The sequence below is a fragment of the Typha angustifolia genome, chromosome 8 (assembly GCF_048772165.1).
Source record: "Typha angustifolia cultivar Huaian chromosome 8, ASM4877216v1, whole genome shotgun sequence".
In the NCBI taxonomy this organism is placed as follows: Eukaryota; Viridiplantae; Streptophyta; class Magnoliopsida; order Poales; family Typhaceae; genus Typha; species Typha angustifolia.
In genome coordinates this window covers 16,711,604-16,736,082 of record NC_133246.1, presented here as the reverse complement: position 1 = coordinate 16,736,082, position 24,479 = coordinate 16,711,604, and the positions used below count along the sequence as shown (strand labels likewise).

At 38.5% G+C, this 24,479-nt stretch overlaps 4 protein-coding genes across 5 annotated transcripts; 2 read left to right on the top strand and 2 right to left on the bottom strand.

Moving 5' to 3' along the window:
- Positions 1–350: 350 nt before the first annotated feature.
- On the top strand, positions 351–7,835 carry LOC140764386 (PHD finger protein ALFIN-LIKE 1-like). Its single transcript, XM_073102940.1, has 5 exons — positions 351–486; positions 565–597; positions 719–941; positions 7,052–7,172; positions 7,247–7,835. Exons 1-5 carry the CDS (start codon positions 387–389, stop codon positions 7,496–7,498), a joined length of 729 nt encoding a protein of 242 aa, XP_072959041.1. The 5' UTR covers positions 351–386; the 3' UTR covers positions 7,499–7,835.
- A 1,467-nt stretch (positions 7,836–9,302) lies between these two features.
- On the bottom strand, positions 9,303–11,994 carry LOC140765714 (jasmonate-induced oxygenase 2-like). Its single transcript, XM_073104928.1, has 3 exons — positions 11,391–11,994; positions 10,953–11,289; positions 9,303–9,647 (listed from the first exon to the last, which is right to left on the bottom strand). The coding sequence occupies exons 1-3, from the start codon at positions 11,918–11,920 to the stop codon at positions 9,399–9,401; spliced, it is 1,116 nt and encodes a 371-aa protein (XP_072961029.1). The 5' UTR covers positions 11,921–11,994; the 3' UTR covers positions 9,303–9,398.
- A 5,160-nt stretch (positions 11,995–17,154) lies between these two features.
- LOC140765338 (trihelix transcription factor GT-3b-like) lies at positions 17,155–19,605 on the top strand. The gene is made up of 3 exons (XM_073104373.1): positions 17,155–17,566; positions 17,688–18,297; positions 19,271–19,605. The coding sequence occupies exons 1-2, from the start codon at positions 17,294–17,296 to the stop codon at positions 18,204–18,206; spliced, it is 792 nt and encodes a 263-aa protein (XP_072960474.1). The 5' UTR covers positions 17,155–17,293; the 3' UTR covers positions 18,207–18,297; positions 19,271–19,605.
- Positions 19,606–20,513: 908 nt separating this feature from the next.
- On the bottom strand, positions 20,514–24,210 carry LOC140764633 (uncharacterized). Of its 2 annotated transcripts, none has more exons than XM_073103299.1 (3): positions 24,084–24,210; positions 21,285–23,416; positions 20,514–21,189 (listed from the first exon to the last, which is right to left on the bottom strand). In XM_073103299.1, exons 2-3 carry the CDS (start codon positions 22,057–22,059, stop codon positions 20,846–20,848), a joined length of 1,119 nt encoding a protein of 372 aa, XP_072959400.1. In that variant the 5' UTR covers positions 22,060–23,416; positions 24,084–24,210; the 3' UTR covers positions 20,514–20,845. The 2 variants fall into 2 exon arrangements, with proteins under 2 accessions (XP_072959400.1, XP_072959399.1); XM_073103298.1 differs by having other exon boundaries at positions 20,516–21,195.
- Between the last annotated feature and the right edge of the window lie 269 nt (positions 24,211–24,479).

Here is a 24,479-nt window from a genome sequence, read left to right as displayed (position 1 = left end):
GTATATTCCGCACCTTGGCGTACCATAAACCATTCTCTTACGCTCACCGAAACAAAATAAGACCCAGGAAAGTAAAGCAAAAGCCCTTGGCCCCCACCCCTTCATTCAGTTGCGATGCAACAAATAATTATGGGTACAATTATGGGTGTCTAAAAAGATAAAAAGACCAATTGGTAATATAGTAAATTACCGTACTATTTTTCCCTTTCGGATTCCAAATAATTTTAGTTCCCCTTCTTATACCGATCTCAAGCTCCGCTCTCGCGAGCACAACGCTGCATGCGTTTCTCTTCTATTTGCATCTCCGTCTTGTTCATTGTTGCTTTCGTAACGGCGGATCACTCCTTCCTTCTCCTTCCTCATCCTCCGATCTCGTCTTCTTCGCCATGGAAGCGGGTTCGATGGCCGCAACTCCACGCACCGTCGAGGAAATCTTCAAAGATTTCAGCAGCCGTCGTGCCGGCATCGCGCGAGCCCTAACCCACGGTCTCCTCCAAACCCTACCTCTCTTTTGCTTGCGACATTTCTGACTTCTCTAATGCCTCCTCTCTTTCGCTACGGCAGATGTGGATGAGTTTTACGCGCAGTGCGATCCAGGTTTCCAGATCCGACTTCATATGCTTCTTGATACCTTGAATTGCTAGTCATTTTGGTTCTTTATGATGTTTTAACGACTGATATTTTGGTCTTTTTTGCGGTTGGGATTGCGTTGGAACAGAGAAGGAAAATCTTTGCTTGTACGGCCACCCGGACGAGTCGTGGGAGGTGACCTTGCCGGCGGAGGAGGTTCCGCCGGAGCTTCCAGAGCCGGCTCTTGGGATCAATTTTGCGAGGGATGGGATGAACCGTAAGGACTGGCTCTCCCTGGTGGCTGTGCATAGTGATTCGTGGCTTCTCTCCGTCGCATTCTATTTCGGGGCTCGACTTAACCGAAACGACAGGTATCCAACTTTCTTTTGTTTGGTACCTCTCTACACAAGATTTTCTGTTGATGTATTTGCTTCATCAAGTACAGTAGTTTTTTTAAGTTAATTAGAGAATGTCAACTGTAGGAAGCTAGACTTATTGTGTTTTTAACTTACTATGACCAACTGATGCAAAGAGAATTAGAACATGATTTTGACTATGTAGACGTTGCTGAGATTGTAGAAGAACTTCTTAACTTTCATGGATTAGGGGAACAAAGTAATTAGGAGGTGGTTTTGGCTCTTCAACCTTACATCGCCAAGATTGTATATACAGTTTACTAGAGGGACAAACTTTCTTCAACACAATCTAAATCTGATGCAAAAAGGAAAACCTATGGTTGGTCACGTCTACTTCACAAATTATGTCGAAGATTTAGTTTGTGTGCAATTATGTTGTTGAACTGTGGCCATAGGTTTTCTCAAATTTCTGACAGGGAGTTGTATTTTTGTACCACATTTTAGCTTGTTGTTACTCGTTAGGAACTTCAACACAAGTGAATGTCACTAACAAGATTAGCGACTTCATCTTTCTTGGGATAATTTTTAGGATTTAGTTATTAACATTGAATTATAGCATGTAGAAATACTGCCATTACATTTTGTTGATCAATTTTTCACTTTGTTTTAGTGTTCTCATAATTTATTTTGGTAATGATAGTGGAATTTTAGAAAGTTGAATGTCTGATCTTCAATGCATGTGTAGAAAGATAACAAATGAAAATTTTGTGCAATGACGAGAAGTTTCTGATCATGTTGTTGGATCTTGGTGAGGGATGAATTTTGCATATTCTAATTGTTTTCAGGGTGCTACATTCTTGGGAGTATGCTTCATTTGTTTTTTGATTAAATGAATATTAGGGGCAAAGACCCCCCTCAATTAAAGTAGTATCTTTTCTCTTGTCTAGATTATATCCATGTTTATAGTACTCTGTAGGGGTGAATGTAATGTTTGGTGTGGACGTGAAACATGAGGAGGATATCTTTGTTGTTTTTCTGTTGAGGTACATTGTATAATTCAGGTAGTATGTGGTGCTTAGAAAATTATTATTCATTAGGAGTCATGTTCTATTGGCTAGAAATGTTGATGGCTTGTGCTGCTTTATGGAGGGGCAAGATTCCCCCAATTGGGAACATATATATAAATATTGCCCTGTTTTCCTTATGGTAGGTCAAGTTTATTGAAGATTCTAGAGATGCATTTATAAGCCAAGTTTATTTGATGTTGAATTTTTCTAACCATTTTTAATGTTGTTAGAGGAATGCCTTTACGATTAATTGGTTGCATATCATTTCTAATGGGGTATAACCTCTTCTAGAGCATCAGACTATGATTACATAACTTGTTCTAGGAAATCTAGAAGTTACTGATAAAGGACTAATGTTATCTTAGATTACATGCTTCAATGAGCTTATGTTTCATTGTTCTTGATTATTGGACTATGATTATACCTCATGTCATCATTTTGGTTCCTCAAACTCAGATTTTCTTTGGCGTAACGTATCTTTGGATAGACACTTTTGTTCACTTAGGAAGTAAATCTTGACAAATTCTATTTACAACTACATGAGCAAGAGGAGGGAGATTTATTAGAGTGATCGCAATATAGAAGAAAAAAATTCTTACAATTCCTCCTTTTCTTTTAGTTCTACAATTATATAGTTGTTAAAATCAATCAAGCATCAGAAAAATGGATTGTGGAATTTATTGACATTCTCTTAAAAGGTAATTATTCTTTCAACAAAGTCACAAACCTAGTTCAAGGAAGTTTGTTTTACTGCTTTAAAAAATTAATTAGAATTTAATCGGAAAAAGGAGTATGTGGTCCTTTCAGTCTTTTGGGAAGAGGTGCATTGTATTGTGTTAATTGATAGTTCTTATTGGTCATGAAACTTGGTGACATAGCTTTTCCTAAATGTAGGCTACAATCTTTTTCCTGTTAGATCATGAGTTACTAGATAGTGTTTGTAACTTGTATGACTTATGCTACATTATTAAGTGGTTGTTTGCAGTTTCTATTTTACCCTTCCAAAAGGTGATTCGGATAATGAAGTTTTAGTCACTGGTTCAGTATGTGTCCATGAACATATTTACAGAAGAGTGCACCAGAAATATATCACTTTGTTCCCATATTTTATTGAGTCTGAGAACTTACATAAGTTTCATTAGAAGGACCTTATTTGAATTGTGGTCTATGTTATTAAACCGGAAGACTTAGTGCTGCAATGGGCAACAATCAATGCAAGGAAAATGATAATTTTTAAATGGGCAAAACCCCTAAGAGGAGGATGCAGGAGATAGGTGACTACATCCTGGAACAACTACGAAAATATTAGGTCTTCCTAAGAAGATCCAATAATCTGTGGTGTTTGGGAATTAAATCTAAGCAAGTTGGAATTTCTAAGTTTCGGCAATTTTGGGAGTGGGAATTAGTTAACTATCTTCTCAATGCATACCTTGAGGGAGACAAGTTTTGGCATGAGTTATTATGCTGAGTTCAAGTCTCTATGCCGATAAGCACATGAGTAGCATCTTCTAATGCAATTATATGGTGCTTTACTTGTTGTTCATAAGATCTTGTGCAAAGTACTGTTCACCAGTTTCAGTGTCCAGGATGCTTACTTTTCCTTTACTTATTACTGTTGCTTTATCTCTACTTCTCGTTATGCTTAACTTGTGCTAGTGAAATATAATGTTTTAACTGTTAACAGAACATTTATAGAGTATAGGAAGAGGCAATTTTGTTAATTTGGTGGTATGTGCATTTATACGATTTCTTTGTTAGGAACTGTAGAACAAATATGACTGTTCGTAGAATTGAATTCACTACATTGATATACTTGATCAACCTAATATTTCCTGGTGTTATTTACCTTACTGATTTGTATGTTGAATGATCTTATATTACTTCAGCTAGAAAGATTGATACTACTTCCTACATTGACATGCTAATCCTTGGTTTATGTGCTTTTCTTTTATATCGTGGCCTATTATATGGTTAGCCTTGCCATTCCATTCCTTTCAGTTCATACTGTGCTAACATTAACCAGCAGCAGCATGGGGATGACCTTATGAGGGTTATTGAATGTTGACCAGTACCCCTGACAAAGTGACAAACTTGCACATGCCTATGGCCAGACGCATTCTAGTTTGATACTCGTAGTTTGACAGTCATAGTTTGACAAAACGTGAGTATAGTTATTAGGACAAGTCTTGTTGCAGACCTGCAATAAGGCAATCTTTGGTCCATTACATCCTTCTAATTAGTAGTACTGACTACTTGGCTTCAAATCACATTGTCAACATGCTTGTTTGACTTGAACAGTTCATACTGGCTCATTTCTTCTTGTTATTTAGTGGTAAAAAAGGACGAAAAATATTCAGGTGCCAAAGGCTTTAATTAGGATTTTTTTTTCCAACCTTTACATGATATATTCCTTGTGAAATTATTTTTTTGATTGGAAAGAGTTCCAAACATGAAGGATCATGTAATATTTCAAGATGCACCAATCCTATCCTAACTTTTTAAATCTAAGATAAGGTTCAACCAGTGGGTGGTCAGAGACAGATAGGAAAGCTTCTCACTACAATTGTTTGCAATTTTCCTATATAAATAGTTTCACTTGAAATTCTGATAATTGGACAATCATTATCATGAACTTTTAATTTTAAGGCTTCAAATATTCCTTGTAGACCTCTTGTATGTTCCTAAGGTTACTACCATAGGCCTAACTGCCTAACCAGACTTGTTATTTGGCATCAAAAGTGAACGGATATTCTTCTTCTCTGAATATTTCTATCTTGGTGCTTGTTGTAAATGAGAAGATGCTACTGAGACAGGAAAACTGGTGACTAGAAATGTTAATGTTACAGAGCATTATTGATTCTAGATAATTCACACGGATAGGGCTGGTTAGGGACAGAATTGGTTAGATTAGTCTCCTTAAAAGAGTTCACTGTGACAAGCTTATGGATTCTGTGATTATTGCAATTCAATTCGTGAGCCATATTGAGAGCTGACAATTCTTTTTTGTTTCATGAACTGACAAAGAGAAATATGCTTTCACCTGATCAAATAGATTGTTGACAGTTTTCTAGGTAATTTTGTGCCTTCCCTTTTTCAACAACATATTAACAAAAAGAAAAAGAAAAAACATATAACACCCATTTATGTGTTTAGCTTCTATTAGTGTCATTAAACTTTAGTGCTTGTATTTCATGATGACCTGCAGTCGATCTTGTGCTCCTGTTGTGTTTGTGATGCTTTGATACCATTTCTTTTTCTTCTTTATTTTGGCGTTTTGGGTGCTGACCATGGTGGTCCATGTATCAGCATGTTCCACTTAAGTCCTATACTGATCTGATACAATCTCTTATTTTGAAACCAGCCATTTCAGTCCTGTTTCGATTTTTATGCAATTATCATATTGCAGACCTATATTGGGAATATCAACTCTGTATGTTGTCTCACACAATTTTTAAGCCTGTTAGTCTATTTGGCATGTCGGCATGCTAATCCGTGATGCTTAATAGGGGCACAGGGGCATCAGAATGCTACTAATTTTGCACATTATGATGATTAGCTTTCAACATCCGAATTAACTTAGTCTTTAATCCAAGGCCTATTATACCAAGTCGAGATTTATAAATGCCTATCATGCATCACACAAGTATTCTTTATGCATTGATGAAGGCTGATGGTTCTAATATGATTATAACTTGACCATTGTTCCTTGAAGTGCTCTTTCATCCTTGAATTTTTTATATTATTGATATATCAGTTCCCTATCATGGAATTGTGGAATTGCTTTTCTTCGTTACTTTTTAGTTCTTTCTTACTAGGTAAGTCAGCCAGGTTGGCCAGGGAAAGCACTATTTGCATCTGCATACTAGAAGTCTGATTGCTTGGCACTTAAACCTTTACTTCACTCATACAGCTTGTATTGTCTAAACTGTCATGTTGCCCATCAGTTCAGGCCGTCAGACAGGAAAATAAGAACCATTAATATTTTTGTTTGAATCAATTATCTGCAAGGTAAAAGTATGATTTTGATTCGAAAATGGAATAACTTGAACTTTAATTGGTGGTTTTTTTTTTTGGTTGGGGGGGGGGGGGGGGGGGGGGGGGGGGGGTTTGCTAATGACTGTAGATGAAAACAAGGTGGGGTTTGCTAACGACTGTAGATGAAAACAAACTTTGGGACTGATAATTATTTATATCATTTATCGCGTCAATTGAGTTGATGGCTTTGTCTACGAATGACACAATGCCTCTATGGTTTTTGTCCTAGACTGTATAAGTTAAATAAATTTTGTACCTTTATTAAAAAGAGAGAGATATGATTTGTGCTACTGGGAAATGAGTAAATGTAACTCTACTCGTTTAGACTAAGTGGGTATGTTAATGTTTTAGGACAGGATAGTTGGTCAAAACAATTAATTGCAAGTCCTGAGGCAATCATAGATATCCTTTAAGATCGTTTTAGCACTTCATGACATTGTTGCCCCCATTGATATTAGGGGCTTTCTGTTGTGGCACATGCTGGTTAGGCTGAATAGAACAGTATCTGCACCATGACTGAGTGATGATTTGGCAATTCCTGCTTGCTTCTGCTAGTGTGGGCTGCAAATTCCTCAGATATCTTCTGATGCCATTTTTAGTGAAAGATTTGGGATAAGATGAACGTCCTGAAATAGTACAAGTTGTTGGATTTTAGAGTAGAAACATCACCTGTGTAGACCCTGGTCTGTTGCCTCAATTATATTATTTAACACTCACAGACCTGTCTTATGTCATCAATTTCACCTACCAAGCCTGACAAATATTTTACAAGTACATATTGATATTTGACCTAATGAGCTTCAATTAATTCATTTCAAATTTTTGGTGAAAATATTTCTAATAGTTCAGAGCCCATATGTACTATAGAAATAGAAGCCTATAGTTCGTCAAATATGAATTTACAGAGGTTGGCACTTGGCAGTATTTATTGGCATATGCTGCACATGCCAATTCGAATATAAAATGAGCTTTGCTATTATTCTTATTGCAACTGTTTATGCATTAACTTTTTCAAACCAACAGGAAACGTTTGTTCAGCATGATCAATGAACTTCCTACTGTTTTTGAGGTGGTAGCAGATAGAAGGCAACCAAAAGACAAGTCTGGCGTAGATAGCGGAAGTAAATCTAAACTGTCAACTAAGGTGACAAATCAAATGCTTTAATAAGTCCTCCCTGAGCTTAGCATGACACATTTTCCTTTCATTCTTTTGTCCAGAGATCAAGTGACGGGCAGATAAAAAACAATTCAAAGGCAGCTGATGAAGGGTTTGGCGAAGATGATGATGAGCACAGTGAAACCCTTTGTGGAACATGTGGTGGCAACTACAATGCAGATGAGTTTTGGATTGGGTGTGATGTATGTGAAAGGTGGTTCCATGGAAAATGCGTGAAGATAACTCCTGCAAAAGCTGAAAGCATAAAGCAATACAAGTGCCCAAGCTGCAGTTCAAAGAAAGGAAGGCCGTAGGGAAATCAGAAACTTTTAGGGGCGACTGATGGGCCTTGCTGAGGCTTTGCTCTTGATCTATTAACTGTAGCAGATAGGTGGTGGCTGTTTGCCTCTTAATGTTTTGTCTTCAAAGTTGACTTGTAGTGTTGTGCAGGAAAATTCTGTGATCCATATTTCAGCTTCAAGAGGACTAGTTTTTTTTTTTTTTTTTTTTTTTCTCGACATGTGTATCAGCCATGCTTTATTTTGGACTAAATTATAGGTAAAGCCTTGTCCTTTTTTTCTTCTTTTCTTTTCGAGGTGTATTGTTTAAACTTGTCTCTGACCAAGTCAGTCGAAAAAAACTATTTCTCCATATTTGTATCAATGATTTAGTTCATTCCAATGCCTGGAGTATTTAATTTGGGCTGCTGCTGTATTGTATGACCCTAATTGCAACAGGTTATGGATTATTCAACCAGCCATCTAGATTTATAGCTTCTCTTTGACTAACATCTCTATTGTCTAGTTTCGATTTAGTCAGGAATTTTATAGAATATTGGTTGTAGACGCTTTCACCTTTAATTACAATGAACGTGCCACTTTCTCTTTCGTGTTTATTTATCTACTTTTCCATTCCACTGCTTTATTTTTTGAAGCTTTTGTAGGTAACTAATCTAACTCAATATCAGTTAACACAATCATCTAAACAAAGATATCAATTAAGATAAGCCAAATTCTTTGATACCTCTCTAAAATTTATAATCTTAATTTAACGGTTATAATAGTTAGTTTTTACACCCAGTACCGGTTGACTAAGATTTAATTACGTGTGTTTAATTTTTAAATTACACATTATTTTAAAAAACTAATAAGAAATATATATAAACAATAAAAAAATTAAAATATATAAAATTTAATTAAACTTTCATTAAGTCAATTATAAAAAATATCAGTACCCTTATTACGTTAAGATATATATACAATACTCGTAGTTAAGAATATATATATATTTATATATGTCTTTTACTTAATAAATTATTAAGATAATATAATTATAAAAAATTATTATTATTATTATCTATTGAACGGATTATATCTTTTAAATTTGTTATATTTATATTATATAATTAAAGATCTTAACCGTCTGATCATTATCAAATCTACTAATAAATGATTACCTCTGCGATACGAAAGAGTGCAGTAGAGACAAAGATGCTCATAGATTTATCTGACATGCTCGCAGGTGGACGATCGCGACGAGCGTCTCGGATTCCAAAATCGATCCGCTAAAATGTGTTCGTCCCTTGTGATCTGAGACCCATCCACATTCCCGTGGGAACAGGACTCCTCCATTTATTCAACTCTTTCGCGCTTTAGATAGAGACAGCTTGACAGATATATATAAAAATCACACCACATTTTAAACCGTTTGATCTTCATCGGACGGCGATCGCCCTATCTTACATTCACATCTCGTCATGGATGACGTATGCTTTTGGGGGGGGGGGGGGAGGAGGTTGGGGGTGGGATCCGACAATACTAATAACAATTTGAAAAGACCACATCAACACGGCAGATTCCTTCATGCCACATATTTAGCGCATGTGCTACTCCTCCTTTCAAATTTTCCGTCCAAGTGGTGAACCATACTTTTTTAAAAAGATTTAATCTTTTTCATATGTACTTTTTAAAATATTATATTAAGTACATCTTTAAAATATAATAATTATCATTTTTTATTATTATTCTTTTTAAAATCTCTCTTCGGAGGTATGTGATGAAAACTTGGCCCCACTAGTGAGTTGGGACAAATAATTAGAAACCAGAAGACTCTTACTACTTACAGTTATAATTTACTATTGGAAAAATAATTAGATACAATTACTCCGAGAGGAGAGAGAAAAGGAGATATTAATAATTTAAAAAAAAAAAATCATCATCTCCCGACCTTCAATGAGTCAACCTGAGATTTTCCCCGAGGTCCCTTCTTCCGGATGTAGAGGCGGTACTCGTCGAAGGTCATCGGCTGGTAGATCGCCGGACGGTCAGGCGTCACCATCTGCGGTAGCGGCCCTAACGGCAAGTCACTTCTCGGGTTATAGAAGAAGGCCATCGAGAGGCGTTCCTCCTCAGCATTCACCATCACACGATGCTCCACACTCCTATACGTCGCATTGCTTAACACCTGATCATGGTACCATCAATTATCTACTCTAATTAACTTTGCCTACTTCATCTTATCTTATCTAAGTAACTAATGCAACATAAACTACTACTACTACTCCTCCTCCGTTCAACGATCAGTAAACACCTGGCAAGCTAGATACGGCTCAATGACTTAGTCCTTATCAAAATAATTGCACTAATTTATAGCTTATCCTAACTATCGGATCAACAGGAGTTATCGGGATTTTACAATATATAGATACATATATCCCTCTGTTGTACAAATTAACCCAACAAAATTGGCCACATGATTATTACGATATCTAGCCAAGCAGAAAGGAATTGACATGATATATTATTTAGTGGCCAAGTGGGTGATGTCGTGCAGAATACATGAAAAAGGACAAATCACCACGTGATTTTGAGGTAAATGGAATCCCCACCAAACATCGATCCATAATTTTATTGTGGTTTAAGATGATCACATTATCTTTGTTTTATCCTGTTATCCACAACGTGAGACTCACAAGTATTTTTTAAGCTCAATTCTCCTCTCTTACAGTGAGTCCTCCGGGGCCATTAATGCTCCTCGAGCTTATTTAATCTCTTAACTCTTTGATGTTTGAATATCTCGGAGTGTATTATTCCATGCACGAGAAGAAGAATAAGAAGAAGTTGCGAAAGAGAATAAATACTCAGATTACGTATTTACGTGGTATAATCCCTACTGCGGATTTAGGTTATAATAATATGAGGTCGCCTGGAAACGTTGGATGACTCCATGGCTGAGAGCTCCAATAAACGCGCAGCCCCAATGTGTCGTGTCGGGAGGGAGAGCTGTAAGGTATTTGCTGCTGGACCTGATATTTGGCAGTTCGTGATTGGCTGCGCTTATCTAAACTTATATTTGGTAACCAATGATAGGGTCAGGGGAAATATTGTGTTCGTAGCTGCAGGCAATCTAGAACTGCTAGCTGGATGTGTCCTCTTCCTAGATACAGTTCTTATATAGTTGATCCTTGATCCTCTCCTTACAGTTGGGGCCTTTTCACTAGTCCCTACATCGCCTACCTGGTCTAGGATCCATGGGGTCCTAAAGAGCATCTCCCTTGGTCATGACAAGGAATAGTTGGTCGGCTCTAATTTAATTTTTTTTAATATATATATATATATATATATATATATATATACACTCTTAACAACAACTTATCACATGCTAATACTTGTACTTTTACTAGTGTTCTAACTATTATCAAGTGAAGATGAAGAGGAGAACAAATAATGAAATATTCTATTAGAAGAAGCAATATTATTAATTAATCACCTGAATTTGATCGCCCATATTGATGATGAAGGCGTCGGGCACCGGCTGGACCGTCACCCAGCCGTCGCCCTTCCGGACTTGTAGCCCCTTAACGTGGTCGTCGGGGAGAAGCACCGTCATGCCGCCGGGGTCCGAATGCGAGGAGAGGCCTAGCGTGAGGTCCGGCCGGGGGCATTTGGGGTAAAAATTCACCCTCATGCACGCGCCGATGTCGTCGCCGTCGCCGCCGAACGCGTCCTGCAGGCATCCAGGCTCCAGTCCGAGGCCTAGAGATAGCACCTTCATCAGTCTCCCGCACATCTTTATCACTTGCTGGCTGTACTCATCTGTGGTCGCCCTAGAATAGCATACATAGCATAGCATGATCAGAATTAATAGCCTTCTTCTCGATTCATCAGTTATACAAACCTTCTAATTAGAGAGATACCAAAAATGTACCTCAAGGACGGAGGTAGAGCGGGCCACTTGTTGTGGCTCTTGAGGGACTTGGGGAGGACGTGGAGGAAGTAGTAGTCCCCCCAGTCGAGGATGGCGCCCTTCTCGATCCCGAGGCGGCTGCCGTACCCCTCGTACGTCTTCGGGGAGTTGGCGTACCGTTGCTTCACCTCCATAGGCTGGTGGAAGAATCCTCGCCACACCTCCCGCGCCCGCCGCATCAGCTCCGGACACACCCCGTGGTTGATCACCTGGAAGAAGCCCCACTCCCGGCACACCTCCGACACCGCCTTCACCGTCTCCTCGCCCCCGACCGACAGGTCGATCACCGGTATGCTAACCTCACCCCCTGCGCAATTTCCAAGCGCGGGACGCTCCGTCGACGGCTTTATGTACCTCACCGGGATTGTTCCCTCGCAGGTCTCGGATAAGGATTGGACGCGGACGACCGGCTCCGGCCAGTCTTGGAGGCAATCCATATGGGCCTTAACTTTTGGTTGGTATACATAAATATATATGGCATATATATACATATATATATATATATAGATATATATATAGATATATATATATATATATATATATAGATATATATATATAGATATATAGATAGCAGGAGAAGGAAAAAGATAACGAGAGAGAGAGAGAGAGAGAGAGAGAGAGAGAGAGAGAGAGAGAGGAAGAGGAGGAGAAGGAGGAGGAGGATAAGAATGCATTGGAGAGACGGGTGGTGTACTGCAGTGGAAGAAAGCGACGTGGAGGCTAATTAAACGTGATAAAAGTGGGGAAATGGAATGGCTGCATTGTGTGCTAGCTGAGCTGTGGCATTTAGCTGTTGACCCGAAGGAGATATATTTGGCCACATGAGGGAGACAGACAAAGGCCGACATGCACGCGCTGACGAAGTGGACACTGAGGTTAAGGAGGATGGAGACTGCCATTGGAGGATTTCCGTCATCAAGTAAAGATTACTACTCTCTTTTTCTGAACTTTAATTATTTAGCTACTAGCTATTCTTCCTAGATAGATCTCCTTAATTTCTTCCTTTCACGTGGAGCACAGCGGGTCAGCAAAAATATTTAGTTAGAGGCCGTTCGTTGATTCTTTGCACCCCGTGGGAAAACTTTGTCCAAGTAGAAACTCATCTGCATTTATTACTTCATTTATCTCTAAACTTCTAGATTTCTTGGAATATTATGCAATGGATAATATTGATGAGCTTTCTCATCCATCACCTCCGTGTTTCTAAATTACTCTACCTCTGCATGTATTTCATTTCCTACTAATTAGGATCCACTCTGTTTGATCAAGTATAAATCAATTTTGTAGCAGCGTCAATTTTGTATTTAAGAAAAACCCCTAACTTGAAACATAATTAAAAGTAAACAGTAGGTCCTTTATTATTTATAATATCTTTGAAAAAAATATATATATACATATCCGAGGAGGGAGCGAGTTTCAACATAATTAGATTACGTCATTAGTCATTAATCCGCCTATAACTGTACTTTATACAGTGGCCTTTCCGAGCTCATGTCGTCGTAAAAGAGCAGTAACCCTCGTTATCTCATCTTATCTCTCTCTCATTTGCAATATTAATTATGCTCATTTGATCATGTGGGGGAATTTTAGTTATATCGTTCTCATGGGTGGGTTAGGTCTATTGGACTCATATTTCGTTACTAGGTGACATCAAAATAATAAGCATTGCCATAATTGCACGGATCGAGACGCACATGCCCAGTTGGCTGGGAAATTAATGAGAGCAAGGTAGGTGCAGGAGTACTTCCAGACCCAATCAAACGTTGGTTGGGTGGGCGGGGGGGGGGGGGGGGGGGGAATGGGGATCATTTAATTTCAACATGGTCCAGAAATGGAAATATACTTCCTGTCTCAAAATTCAAGTGTTAATCTGGAATGAGATCGATGCTTTAACCACTCCTCCCAAATCCAAAACCAAAAGAGTTCTTATACCATCAACTACTATACAATATTTTTAGCTATTAGAGAAGACAGTTTTTATCTTTTACATTATGATATTCTGACTTTGTGGTGACAGGATATGATACTGGGGGGTTGTGGTTGCTACATCAAATTCACCATCAATTGATTTGATAGGAATGATGGCTAAATTTTAAGTTCTTGCTCAATCTTGGCAATTAAGTCTAAAAGCTGTAAATCCAGTGGTATCGATAGTTTGGCGATGATATTCTCACTCTTTCAAACGTTTACATTAAGATTAGGACTCATAATCCCTCTCAAGAACAACCTGCCAAAATAACAACCCAAAAATAGAAGAAGAAAAACTCTGTGTTTGTGTGTGTGTGTGTGTGTGTGTGTGTGAGAGAGAGAGAGAGAGAGAGAGAGTCTTTCCTTAGATATGCACTGTGTGATAAAGAGATCTATAGTGCCATCCAATTTGCTCTTGTACGGACGCACTCGTCTCGTATTTGATCGGTTTTGGCAAAGTGGGAGTGTGTTGGAATACGGAAATAATACTTCTTCTCTCTTCCCCCACGTAGGCGATCACTACCGACATGACTCGGTGGATTTCTTTTATTAGGTACCTAATCATTACCTTAAGGCGATTCACTGCGACTCCAATTTTAGATATTCTTGACTCCATTTATGGAGGTAAAGATTTTATACTTTAAATGACATTTTTTTTTTGTTTCGTACTATGATACTATAGTGACTTAATTATTGTCTTCTTCTTCTTCTTTTATTTAATTAAAATAAACCTTTTTTTATTTAAATTAATAAATTTCACACTACAAAACCACTTATTATTACTCTTGTGTGTCTTAGAATTGAGTTACCAGAAGAGAAGAGGTGACATATGGTTTTCCAAAGTAAATAATTTGATTGTGATTCCAAAGAAGTGGTTGTTACATCAATTTATAAAATATTTATTTATTGATAGAGAGTACTGCTCATATCTAATCATAGATTAGACAGAAGATCTAAATTTTACTACACATAGGTTATAAAATATGCTCATCCTACTAAAAAGAATTAGATCATAAAAGAATCAAATCATGAGTCTACATGATTTATTTAACTTTTGTCATCTTGCTAGTTCGAATTAGACATTTTTAAACTCCTCGAAAGGCCACGACATAAAAGGTAAATTTTCTCTGAGGTAGGCGATGATCCACTCTCTAGGACCTACATACATGAAGCCCAACCAAGAACGAGCCTCCGAATCCAAAAAGGAAAATAAAACAAAGGCTTTGATCTCGTGACACTTAGTGACAGGAGATGATTCATGTCAGGAAGAGTTGTCAATGAATACGCGCAAACACTACAAGGGTTCTTTACGAGTGCCATCCACTTTGCTCTTGTACGAAAGCACTCGTATTTATATATATATATATATATATGTATGTATATCTTTTCCTTTTGCAAACAGGGAGTGTTGGAGTATTTGGATTTTCTCCACGTTTGCAGCCCCTACCGACAAGATTCAGTGGAGTTTTGGTAGCCAATCATTACCTCAACTTATTTTATTTTATATCATACAACCGAATCAAACTACTAAATATTTGTTTTTATAATATTATTGATAATGTTTTTTTAGTCTAGAAAAAAAAGTACATACCAACTCGTTGATATCATTTCCCCAGTTGATTATTGGATCGAGGACAATTCCAATTTGAACACGTGAAGCACGGGAGGAGATCATCCTCAGGCCTGGTCTGCATGGATCTCCTACAGATAAGAAGTTTGGCCGTCCTCAATTGGTTGCTAAACCATTTAGAAGATCATAGCTGCCAATCAAAGTGCCTCATTAGATAATTTCCTGCAGTTGGGGTTTGTAGACGACACCGACTTTGAAATGAAAAAAAGAGAGTAGTTTTTTGATATAATGATGTGTGTGTGTGTGTGAGAGAGAGAGAGAGAGAGAAATCTTCGGCTAGATTTGTGTGGGCTTTTATGAGCTTCAGCTTTCAAAGGGTCAGTGATGGTTTTTAGGTTGTATTATTGCTCTCTTTAATTTAAAGATGAGGAAGATAGTATTTATAGCTCATCTGCGTACGTACTAGCTATAACTAGAGTTGTCTAATGGCCAGACAATGTGTTTGTGCAAGAGAGAGATATAGAGATAGAATGAATGAATCCATTTATCTAACTTAGAGTAGTTCTAATATAGAGAGAAAGAGAGATTGAATGTGTGGATTTTTAAGAGAAAGACTATGCTCATTAAGCATGATTACATAGAATAACAGGATAGGGTGTTTGATTACTAAAAAGTTTTAAAAATTAAAATAGTTATTTATTTTTTATGTCCGCTCTAGAAACTAAATTAAAGAATTAACTTTCTTACCTATTAAAAATAGCTTAACCTTTTCATTTAGAATTCCTTCGAATAAGAGTCATTTTACTGAAGTCAATCACTTTATTTAATTTTATTTTTCAGCAATCAAACACACATTAAATTAGAGGTTTTTAAATAAATAAATAGCACGGGCTTAGCTCAAAAGGAAATGTTCTTTATCTTGTTATACTCATCTAATTGTTTTAGTTTGGTTATCTTGCATTCATTTCCATAGGAAATGTTATGTGGGTATCAAACAAAGAGAGAGCTATGGGCTCATATGGCAAAAGATATGGCCCAACAACCAAACCAAACCGCATCATTTGTTGTGTTGGATTAGATGGAGTTGGAGAAGTTTAAGCAGTTAACTGTGATCTTAGCTTATATTTATCAAAACATGTAAATAAAAAATTCTCACCACTGCATTGAAGTGATGGAGTCGTAAACCCCACAACATGAGACCGCGAGCCCTAATGTGGACTTGCGTTGACCTATTGGGTCCGTTTCTTTAGAAGAGTTGGTTCAGATGTCTAATCTTTTGTATCAGATAGAGTTAGTTCTCTATGCCTAATCTATGATTAGACTACAAACTCACAATCTCTTTAAAGAATATAAAGAAAAAGGTTAACGATAACTTATCGCCAAAATGCTAAACCTTAATTGGAATGTTAAATATTAAAGTATCTTGTTTGGATTTTGGACTGGACCTCTGACTTAAAATTTTATCGGCCCAACTCACTCATTGTGTATCAACAGAGATAATTAATTACTTGTATATTTATAGAGGGGGGAAGGTTGGGCTACTTGATCCAATGATCGTTAGTTTCTTATCCTAAAAGTAAGTCATATACAATTAGCCATTTATTTTATGTTCGGCTTTGATGCCAAATCTGGTAACTTGGACATATCCAAAATATGCCCAGATTCCTTAGACTCTTAAATACGCATCAATTATTTGGATTTGGATCATCCGAATCTGTACGGATATCGCGTCCTCGAATACCCAAAGGAAGGAAGAGTGTGATCGTCTGTAGCCTCAGCTGTATGAAAATCCCTCCTACAATTGGGTGCTAAAGCCGCATGAATTTTGGCCAGAGGAATGAAGTATGACGCATCTTTTATGTAAATATTCATCTAATCTGATGATCCGGTCCATCTCGGCCTGGCCCGGCCCATTGATTAAGCCGGACGGAAGACATTCGTACAGTGGGTGCTGCATAGGATCCGACTCCCTAGGCGCGACGATCCACTAGACTTGGCAACGAAGGAAGACATCCCACGCTGTTTGCCGACGTCGGCATGACGCGATTCCCAACGCATGCAGCTCTGTTAGGAGATCTCCTCTCATGCGACCGCCAAGAGAAAGAGAAAGAGAAAGAAGAGAGAGAAAGTAAGAAAGAAAGAAAGAGATGGGAAAGCAATCAACTAGATGATCTCTATTTCCGCGTTGACAGATAGCTACGACGACTACGACCACTTCACATCCCCTCCCTCTTCTCCACCACCATCTCATTCACACCTCCATCTCCTCTCAAATAATAATTAAAGAAGAAAAAGATCCATCTCTTCTCTTGAAATCTCTTTAGCCATGGATCAATACCACCACCTTAACTTCCATACCAACCCCTACCTCAACGTTAATCCCCCGCCGCCGCCCGATCGTGAGAGGCTCCCCCAGTGGAGCCATGCAGAGACCATGGAATTCATCTCCATTAGATCCGAGCTCGACGAGTCCTTCATGACCACCAAGAGGAATAAGCCGCTTTGGGACTCTATCTCTTCTCGCCTACAGCTCAAGGGCTTCTCTCGCACCCCCGACCAGTGCAAGTCTAAGTGGAAAAACCTAGTTACTCGCTTCAAGGTAATCCTGTCTTTGTATATACATACATACATACTATATATATATATATATATATATATATATATAGCTAGCTTACTTCCCTGAATTGGTTGCATGGTTTTGATATTAAGTCTGTTTTCAGGGAAGTGAGGCGACGGAGCAGGAGGGGAGCAAGCAGTTTCCTTTTCACGAAGAGATGAAGAGAATTTTTTCTTCAAGGATGGAGAGATCTCTGCTTGCTTTTGATAAGAAGGGCAAGGAGGTGCGAGTGGGAGGAAAGGATTGGGATGAGGAGGAGGAAGAGGAGGAGGATGAGGAGGAGGAGGAGGAAGAGAGGGGGAAGAAGAAGAGGAAGGTGGTGGAGGTTAAGAAGAGGGGGTTGGAGAGGGAACTAGAGGTTGCCTTAAGGGAGTTTGTGAGGGAGCAGATGGAGATGGGGAGGAGGTGGTTGCAGGCGGCGGAGGCGAGGGAGGCGGAGCGGCGAGCCATGGAGGAGGAGTGGAGGAGAGCCATGGTGGCGTTAGGGGAGCAGAGGGTGGCGTTGATGAAGGGGTGGAGAGAGAGGGAGGAGGAGAGGAGGCTGCGGGCCGAGGAGCGAGCCGAGAGGCAGCACGCTCTCGTCACTGCGCTACTCGAGAAGCTCTCGGAGCAAGGCGTGTAGAGAATTTTTCTAGTGTAAAAGAGCATCCATCTAGTCTTATGTTGGTGGTGATCATCATGATGATATCGATCATGGAAGGAGAAAAGAAAAGGTTTGTGTACCATGTACAAGCTTGTCATGTATCTTTTTGCTTTTATACCATGCTATCTTTGTTTGTTTCTCCTTGATTTGCTTCTTATATCTACTCAGATCATCTCTTTTTGTCAGTAAATTAAATGTGTAGGTTAAAAATTTTGAAAGATGGATCTATACACTCGATCAAGTAGCTTTAGAGATGCCTTGCTTGTTCCGAAAGGAAGAGCATTTGATGCCATGTACTGTCATAAAAGTACATGCTATAACGAATATTTCCACCTTCAACTCTTCAAGTATCTAGTAATCACTTCAAGTACTAGAAGAAGATATATGGGGAGCAATTTGTTGTTTGTTTGTTTTTTTTTTTAATGAGAAAGTTGCAAGGGGCATATGATTAATTCAAATAGTCTCCATGATAGAGATCTGTTTAGCTAGTAATGAAGGAAAACAAATATTCTTGCAATAATTTGATCATATGACCAGCTGAAAGAACTGCTAACATAATCTGCAAGTCAAATCGTCTAATCATAACAACCAGCACAAGAGTTAATCATATTACTAGACATGAGTTGTTAGTTATAGTACTCATTACCTAAACGATTTGCTTTCTTTTCAACTCAATCACGCATGCATCGATCTGATCGAAAGAAGTACTAATATGAATGGCTATTTTAATTTTCTTCATAGGCACCTCATACACTTCATTTGTATGATGATAACTGCATGGAGGACTGCTTTTCATCTATCCTAATTGTATCCAAAATATATATAGGGTTACAAAGCACGCCATATAATTAATTAACTAGTACTAAATTGCTTGGTTATTGACGAAGACACTAATAGTGATTTCTTACTTCAAGCATTTTAGAAGAACATCACAAGGTCATCTCTTTCGGCATAATTGGGAAATATAGAAGACTCGTAATGTGAAACATATATAAGTAGAGTACTGTTTGGCATAATGCTTGATGATCCTATGATCATTTCAGGTTTGATCTCTTCCCCTGGTAGCTCGAGGAAATGTTGGACAAGAACTCCAAGTCGAGAAAGACATGGAACTGAGGTTTATCTTGAGGTCTAAAGGACTCCTACATACGGCCAGCAGAAATCAAGTTCAAATACTTTCTTCTTTCCAGGCCGAGTTTTTTTTTTTTTCTTTTTCTTTTTTTTCCACACGATTTCTGATATCACTTTGTTCTTTAGGCAATAATTATTGAACCTATTCTTGTTATTATTGTTTGATCTTACTGTATACTACTTCACCTATATATACTAATAGCTTAAACAGCTTGGAATACTGAATTAAGGTTCCTAATTTTGTTCATTAATTCTTTCTGCGTTATAATCGGTGTTGATGCCATGCATGATTTGCAGCTCTTTGCATGCGATTGATAGCTCGTGTTAATATAAACTTTGTGGATCATGCTTTGAAAACTAATTAAAGAAGTTAAGACGTTCCAGCATAATTGACTAGCAAAGTCTGCAACCTCGTGGTACATTCTCTGCAACAGCCCTAGGGTCAACAGCCAAACCCTAGAGGATGTTTCCTTGGTACTAAAATCTTAGCATGACCATCCCCAACTCCCAAGAAGAAGAAGTAGAAGAAAATTTATATATGAGAAAACTTGTTCAACAAGTACGAATCTACGCCAACCGCTTCCACGCCTTAAATTAACAACTATATCACGAGTAATTTCTGGAAGAAGTTGGTGAACCTTTCTTGTGATTCAAGTTGCCAATTGATGTATATATTGTCATAGGATACAATAAATTAGAGCCCATTATTTTGTACTTCTTATGAGCCCTTAGGTCTTAAATCTGTAGTTATGTCTAATTTAACCTAAATTGAGGATTTGTGATAAAGAGCTTCCTTTTATTTTTATTATCAGCAAAAAAAAAAATTAAAAATAGAAAAAAATATATTTAAGCATGACATATTTTGGGCCTTTAGTAGCTGAGCTCGAGCCCAGCATATTGGGCCGAAACCAAGCCCACTTGTATAACATATTAAAACAAGTTTTTACCACAATTGGTTTAAGAATAATTGCATCTAATGTGTTGAACTATTATTGCTCATTTTAAAATAGACTTCCTCATTTGATTTATAAATAGGTAAACATATTTGAAATATTTATTTTTCCCGTTAAAATATTTATTTAATTGTTACCGTTAACAATACTAATGTGACCATCTTCCTAAGCTGTAGAAATTAAATATAGTAAAAGCCCGAATCAATGAATGCCTCAAATTTGACAGGGTAAAGCAACTGCCAACGACATCGAAGAATTGGAAGACATAGAATTTAATGGTGATGACGTGACAACTCACCAGTTTCATATCGTACGTAACGCTAGATCCTGTCTTCTGGGCATGTTTGTATTCATCATCTCTTTCTCCCATCTTTGACTTGGGAAGCCCTCGATTCACACTAGTCTTCCATTTCCGCCCCATTTGATTTGGGTACGAGCTCTTCTACTAAAGATATTGTTTTTTTTTTCTCATAAATATATTATTACTTCTGACACATTTTGGAGGAAAATAGAAAAAGAAAAGCATGTACAATGTCACAATTTGATGACATAGTTGGATAGTTCAGAAGTTGCTTCGCAGAGAAGATGATCAAATAACTCCAGCTCTATCGTAGATGCAATCTCCTTAGCTTCTTCTGAGCTGCGGCACGTCCCTCTCGAGACCCATCTCGATTTGCAAAAATCTTCCTGGGCTAACTCGCAAATGTGTTCCCAGATGTCACTCACATCCGGACGAACAACCTCAAATTTCGTTCTCCGTTTGCTTTCTTCGTGATCTCTTGTGGGTTGACAGTTTCTTCGAAACAAGCAATCAAAGCTCTCAAAAGTGGATGGCGACACTTCCCTGCTTCTTGAGCATTCCAGTGGCTTCGTTTCTTCTACATCTTATAAAGAATTTAACCAGTCACTAATAGCAACACTTCGAAGAAGAAGAAGAAGAAAGAATCATGTCATAAAAAGATTGTACCAATACCTGAGGTGGAGTACTCTTCATCTGCATCTGGGTGATGCAGCACGGAAACAGGACTCGAGTTTTGAGATATGCACTCCATCTCTACCTTGCTCCGCGAAGATCCGAACTTGGTCTTCGTAATGCTTGAATTTTCCAACATAAATGGCATTTCTTTGCTACTTGTACTCTGTTTTCTTCGGGTTTCATTCTCTTTCTGGCAATTCTGCTCCTCTTTTCTCTTACTCTTCTTCTTCTTCTTTCCAATACTTCTCTCTCTTCCGCTTTCCTTCACCGATCCATCATTTTGATTGTACTTTTCCACCTTAATCTTGAAACCCATCTCGGATTTCCTGGAATTCGAAGGAAAGTTGTCCCCTTTCCCATCAGGAGCGAAGCTAAGAAGCAAGAACTCCTCGTTCTCCTGCCTCAGAAACGTTGGCACTTCTCGGAAAGACGTGGATGTCCTCAACGGAGAGAGATGGCTTCTTTCGCCCAGGAATCCGGCCCAGCTCTCGATGGAATTCGTCGATTTACTTCTCCCAATTGCGTCAAGAGGAGGAGCTGGAAATGTCGGCATTGAGTCCAGACCCATGAGTCGAGCCACAATGTTTGGACTCTGAGATGGCTTCAGCTCGGCCGTTTGCTCTCGTTGGATGACAAATTTGACACCATTGCCTTCATCGCCGCAGCCGGAATGGAAACTACTACAAAGAAGGCGGCGTAGGATCCCGGAGACGCATCCGGATGTGGCTTCATTTGCGTTCAAGTCGAAGGAGGAAGAGGAAGGGAGCTTCATAGTGGGAGTTGGGAAGGAAGAGCTGCAGAGGGATGTGTTTGTTTGTGTGTCTGTGGAATCTCTTTCACTTGAAGGATGGATAGTAGATAAAAGTGGCAACTTTTCGTTTCACACCTCACCCTTGTGGCTTATTGTGATCTTGGGGTCTGTAGTTGATTATTTTCAAATTGACTCCTACTTTTCTCAGAATTGTCGAAAAACACCCCATCCCCTCGATGAAGCATGTTAAATAGGCTTTAGACTAAAATCTAACGTAAACCTCTGTATAAACTCACAAAATTATCGATCCTCTTCTCCAAATCGTCTCCTTTGCTCTCGTAAAAAAGCACAGTGCCCGATTTATGGATAGTGGAAAGAAAGGAACCTCATCGCAAGAAACCAATAAAGCAAGGTGTCAAAATGGAAAAAAGATCACCTAGGGTAGAGTAAGAGTAGAGGTATATTTGAATTGGGAGGGGAGGGAAGGAATCGTAGGAGAGGCACAATAACAAGAATAGAGTGATGGGATGGAAGAAGGATAATGATGGTTTGAGTCATTGAGAAGGGTGTTGCTGCGGCCTGCGTGGGGTCCAAATCCGGGGCGTCTTTTGGTATAGAAAGTTTCTTTGGGGCATTTTGTCATACAATTCACACCACACCACACCACACTAGATCTGAAAATGGGTTTCTGGGTGTGCTGGTAAATATGGATGGGGGTTGTCAGAGGGAAGGAGGGGTTTCGTGTGACCCAAAGCCGGCAGAATTGGGTGTGGCAGCAGCCGGTGTTTCTGACTTGCGCTGGCTTCTGCCGACATCTTGCAACCCTCTTCCTCTCAGTTGTACAGTCAGCGCAGGGACTTAGGGACTGGGAAATTTGACCATCAATCCGTGAGACGCTCGTTTTGTTACATTCTGATGTCACGCTTCACCATAGCTTGTCGGTTGATTTTATATATATATATATATATATCTATCTATCTAACACTAATATTACTTATTATTAGCCTTATATAATAAATGCTATGAATTTAACCTATGAGCTAACCTTTATTTTTTTCAATAAAAAAAATACATGGGATTTAAAGATTAGTTTAATGTTATAAAATCCTATATGAGGACATCCTAGGCATCTACCACATTTATAATACATTAGAATGAAGTAAGAATACAAGCGTCTGACTTGGATTTAGTGGGAGAATATTTGGCACTATATTTTAGCCCCCTGATTAGAAGAAAAGAAAGAATGCCTTCAGTCACAAAGTTGATTAGTTCTGTTTATTTTGATGATTTGCTTTGGATCAAGTGGCTAACATTCCCCTTGTCGGCTTGGGCCTTTGTCTGCGAGCGGATCCTCTGCAGGCCCCACTGCAGGAACCTCCTGTAGACCGTACTTGGCTTTAGTTCAAAATTTTCAAAATTGTTATGCATTTTAGATCAAAAGCTAAGTTTGTTTGTCTCCAGGAATCTTGCTTCATTTAATCGTTGTGGCTCAGTTTATGCTTGCTTTAAATTCTAAAGGGACAGATCACTGAAGCTTAGTACATAGGGCGAATTCGGAGCTAAATGCAACCGAGCAATCTCTTTCTGGGCACTGGTTTATTCTCCAATTCAAACTCTTCGTTCACCTAAAGCTCTTAAGGAAAGAAAATTACTATACTGGACAAACAAAGTGTTATCTATATGAAGCTACCCAACTAACAAATTTAGCTTTTGAACATGAGACAGGTTATAACTGTATCCATTTATCCAAAAAAAAAAAAAAGGAAAAAAAAAGTTATACTTGTCTCTACCCTACTTCTTTGAATGTCTTGTCTAATGGCCCACTGCCTCACTCATACCCATGAGCATATGAGCAGTCTTAACCCCCCCAATTCCTGGGCCTGAACCCGTTAGAGTGATCTTGAAATGACATTCTATCATATGCAATGACATACAGAAATATTACCAACAGCAAAGAGAGCCTAGAGAGTTTCCTTGTTAATACAATGCACATAAATAATTTTTCAGAAAGTATTCCGGTAAAAGAAGGGTTAGTCTCAGCATACCTAACCATATTGGAGGTCCCTTGCTCAGCCCACTGAGCTTGCTATAAGAATGCTGATATCCTATTAAGAGTGCCCAAATCCTTCCAGGATTTGCTCATCTGTCATTTTCTTCTGAGAAATTACCCATCTGTCAACACCCATCACACAGTTAAACTTATCAATATCAAACAAAGAAATAGAAAGAGTAGAAGGACGCCAGAACACCAATCAAGTTAGTGCTCATTTTATGCGTAACAAAACTATCAGATTTAGCATATCATACCAATATAAAAAAGAAAAACAAATCTGTGATTTCCTCCGGCATTGCTCCAGGAGTTATTGGGAAGCATTTCATGTGCTCAAGAAAGCAACAATATCAGTACAATATGAATAAGAAGCTACTACTTTTCAGATAAA

Bases quoted from the DNA above. Each gene is read 5' to 3' on its own strand.
- LOC140765338 (XM_073104373.1), top strand. From the start codon at position 17,294: ATGGATCAATACCACCACCTTAACTTCCATACCAACCCCTACCTCAAC. The intron at 17,567-17,687 runs GTAATCCTGTCT...GTCTGTTTTCAG, and splicing joins ACCTAGTTACTCGCTTCAAG to GGAAGTGAGGCGACGGAGCA.
- LOC140765714 (XM_073104928.1), bottom strand. From the start codon at position 11,920: ATGTATATATATGCCATATATATTTATGTATACCAACCAAAAGTTAAG. The intron at 11,290-11,390 runs GTACATTTTTGG...ATGCTATTCTAG, and splicing joins GCTCTACCTCCGTCCTTGAG to GGCGACCACAGATGAGTACA. The intron at 9,648-10,952 runs GTGATTAATTAA...TACCATGATCAG, and splicing joins ATATGGGCGATCAAATTCAG to GTGTTAAGCAATGCGACGTA.
- LOC140764386 (XM_073102940.1), top strand. From the start codon at position 387: ATGGAAGCGGGTTCGATGGCCGCAACTCCACGCACCGTCGAGGAAATC. The intron at 487-564 runs GTCTCCTCCAAA...TCGCTACGGCAG, and splicing joins CGCGCGAGCCCTAACCCACG to ATGTGGATGAGTTTTACGCG. The intron at 7,173-7,246 runs GTGACAAATCAA...TCTTTTGTCCAG, and splicing joins AATCTAAACTGTCAACTAAG to AGATCAAGTGACGGGCAGAT.
- LOC140764633 (XM_073103298.1), bottom strand. From the start codon at position 22,059: ATGAAGCTCCCTTCCTCTTCCTCCTTCGACTTGAACGCAAATGAAGCC. The intron at 21,196-21,284 runs GTATTGGTACAA...ATTCTTTATAAG, and splicing joins TGAAGAGTACTCCACCTCAG to ATGTAGAAGAAACGAAGCCA.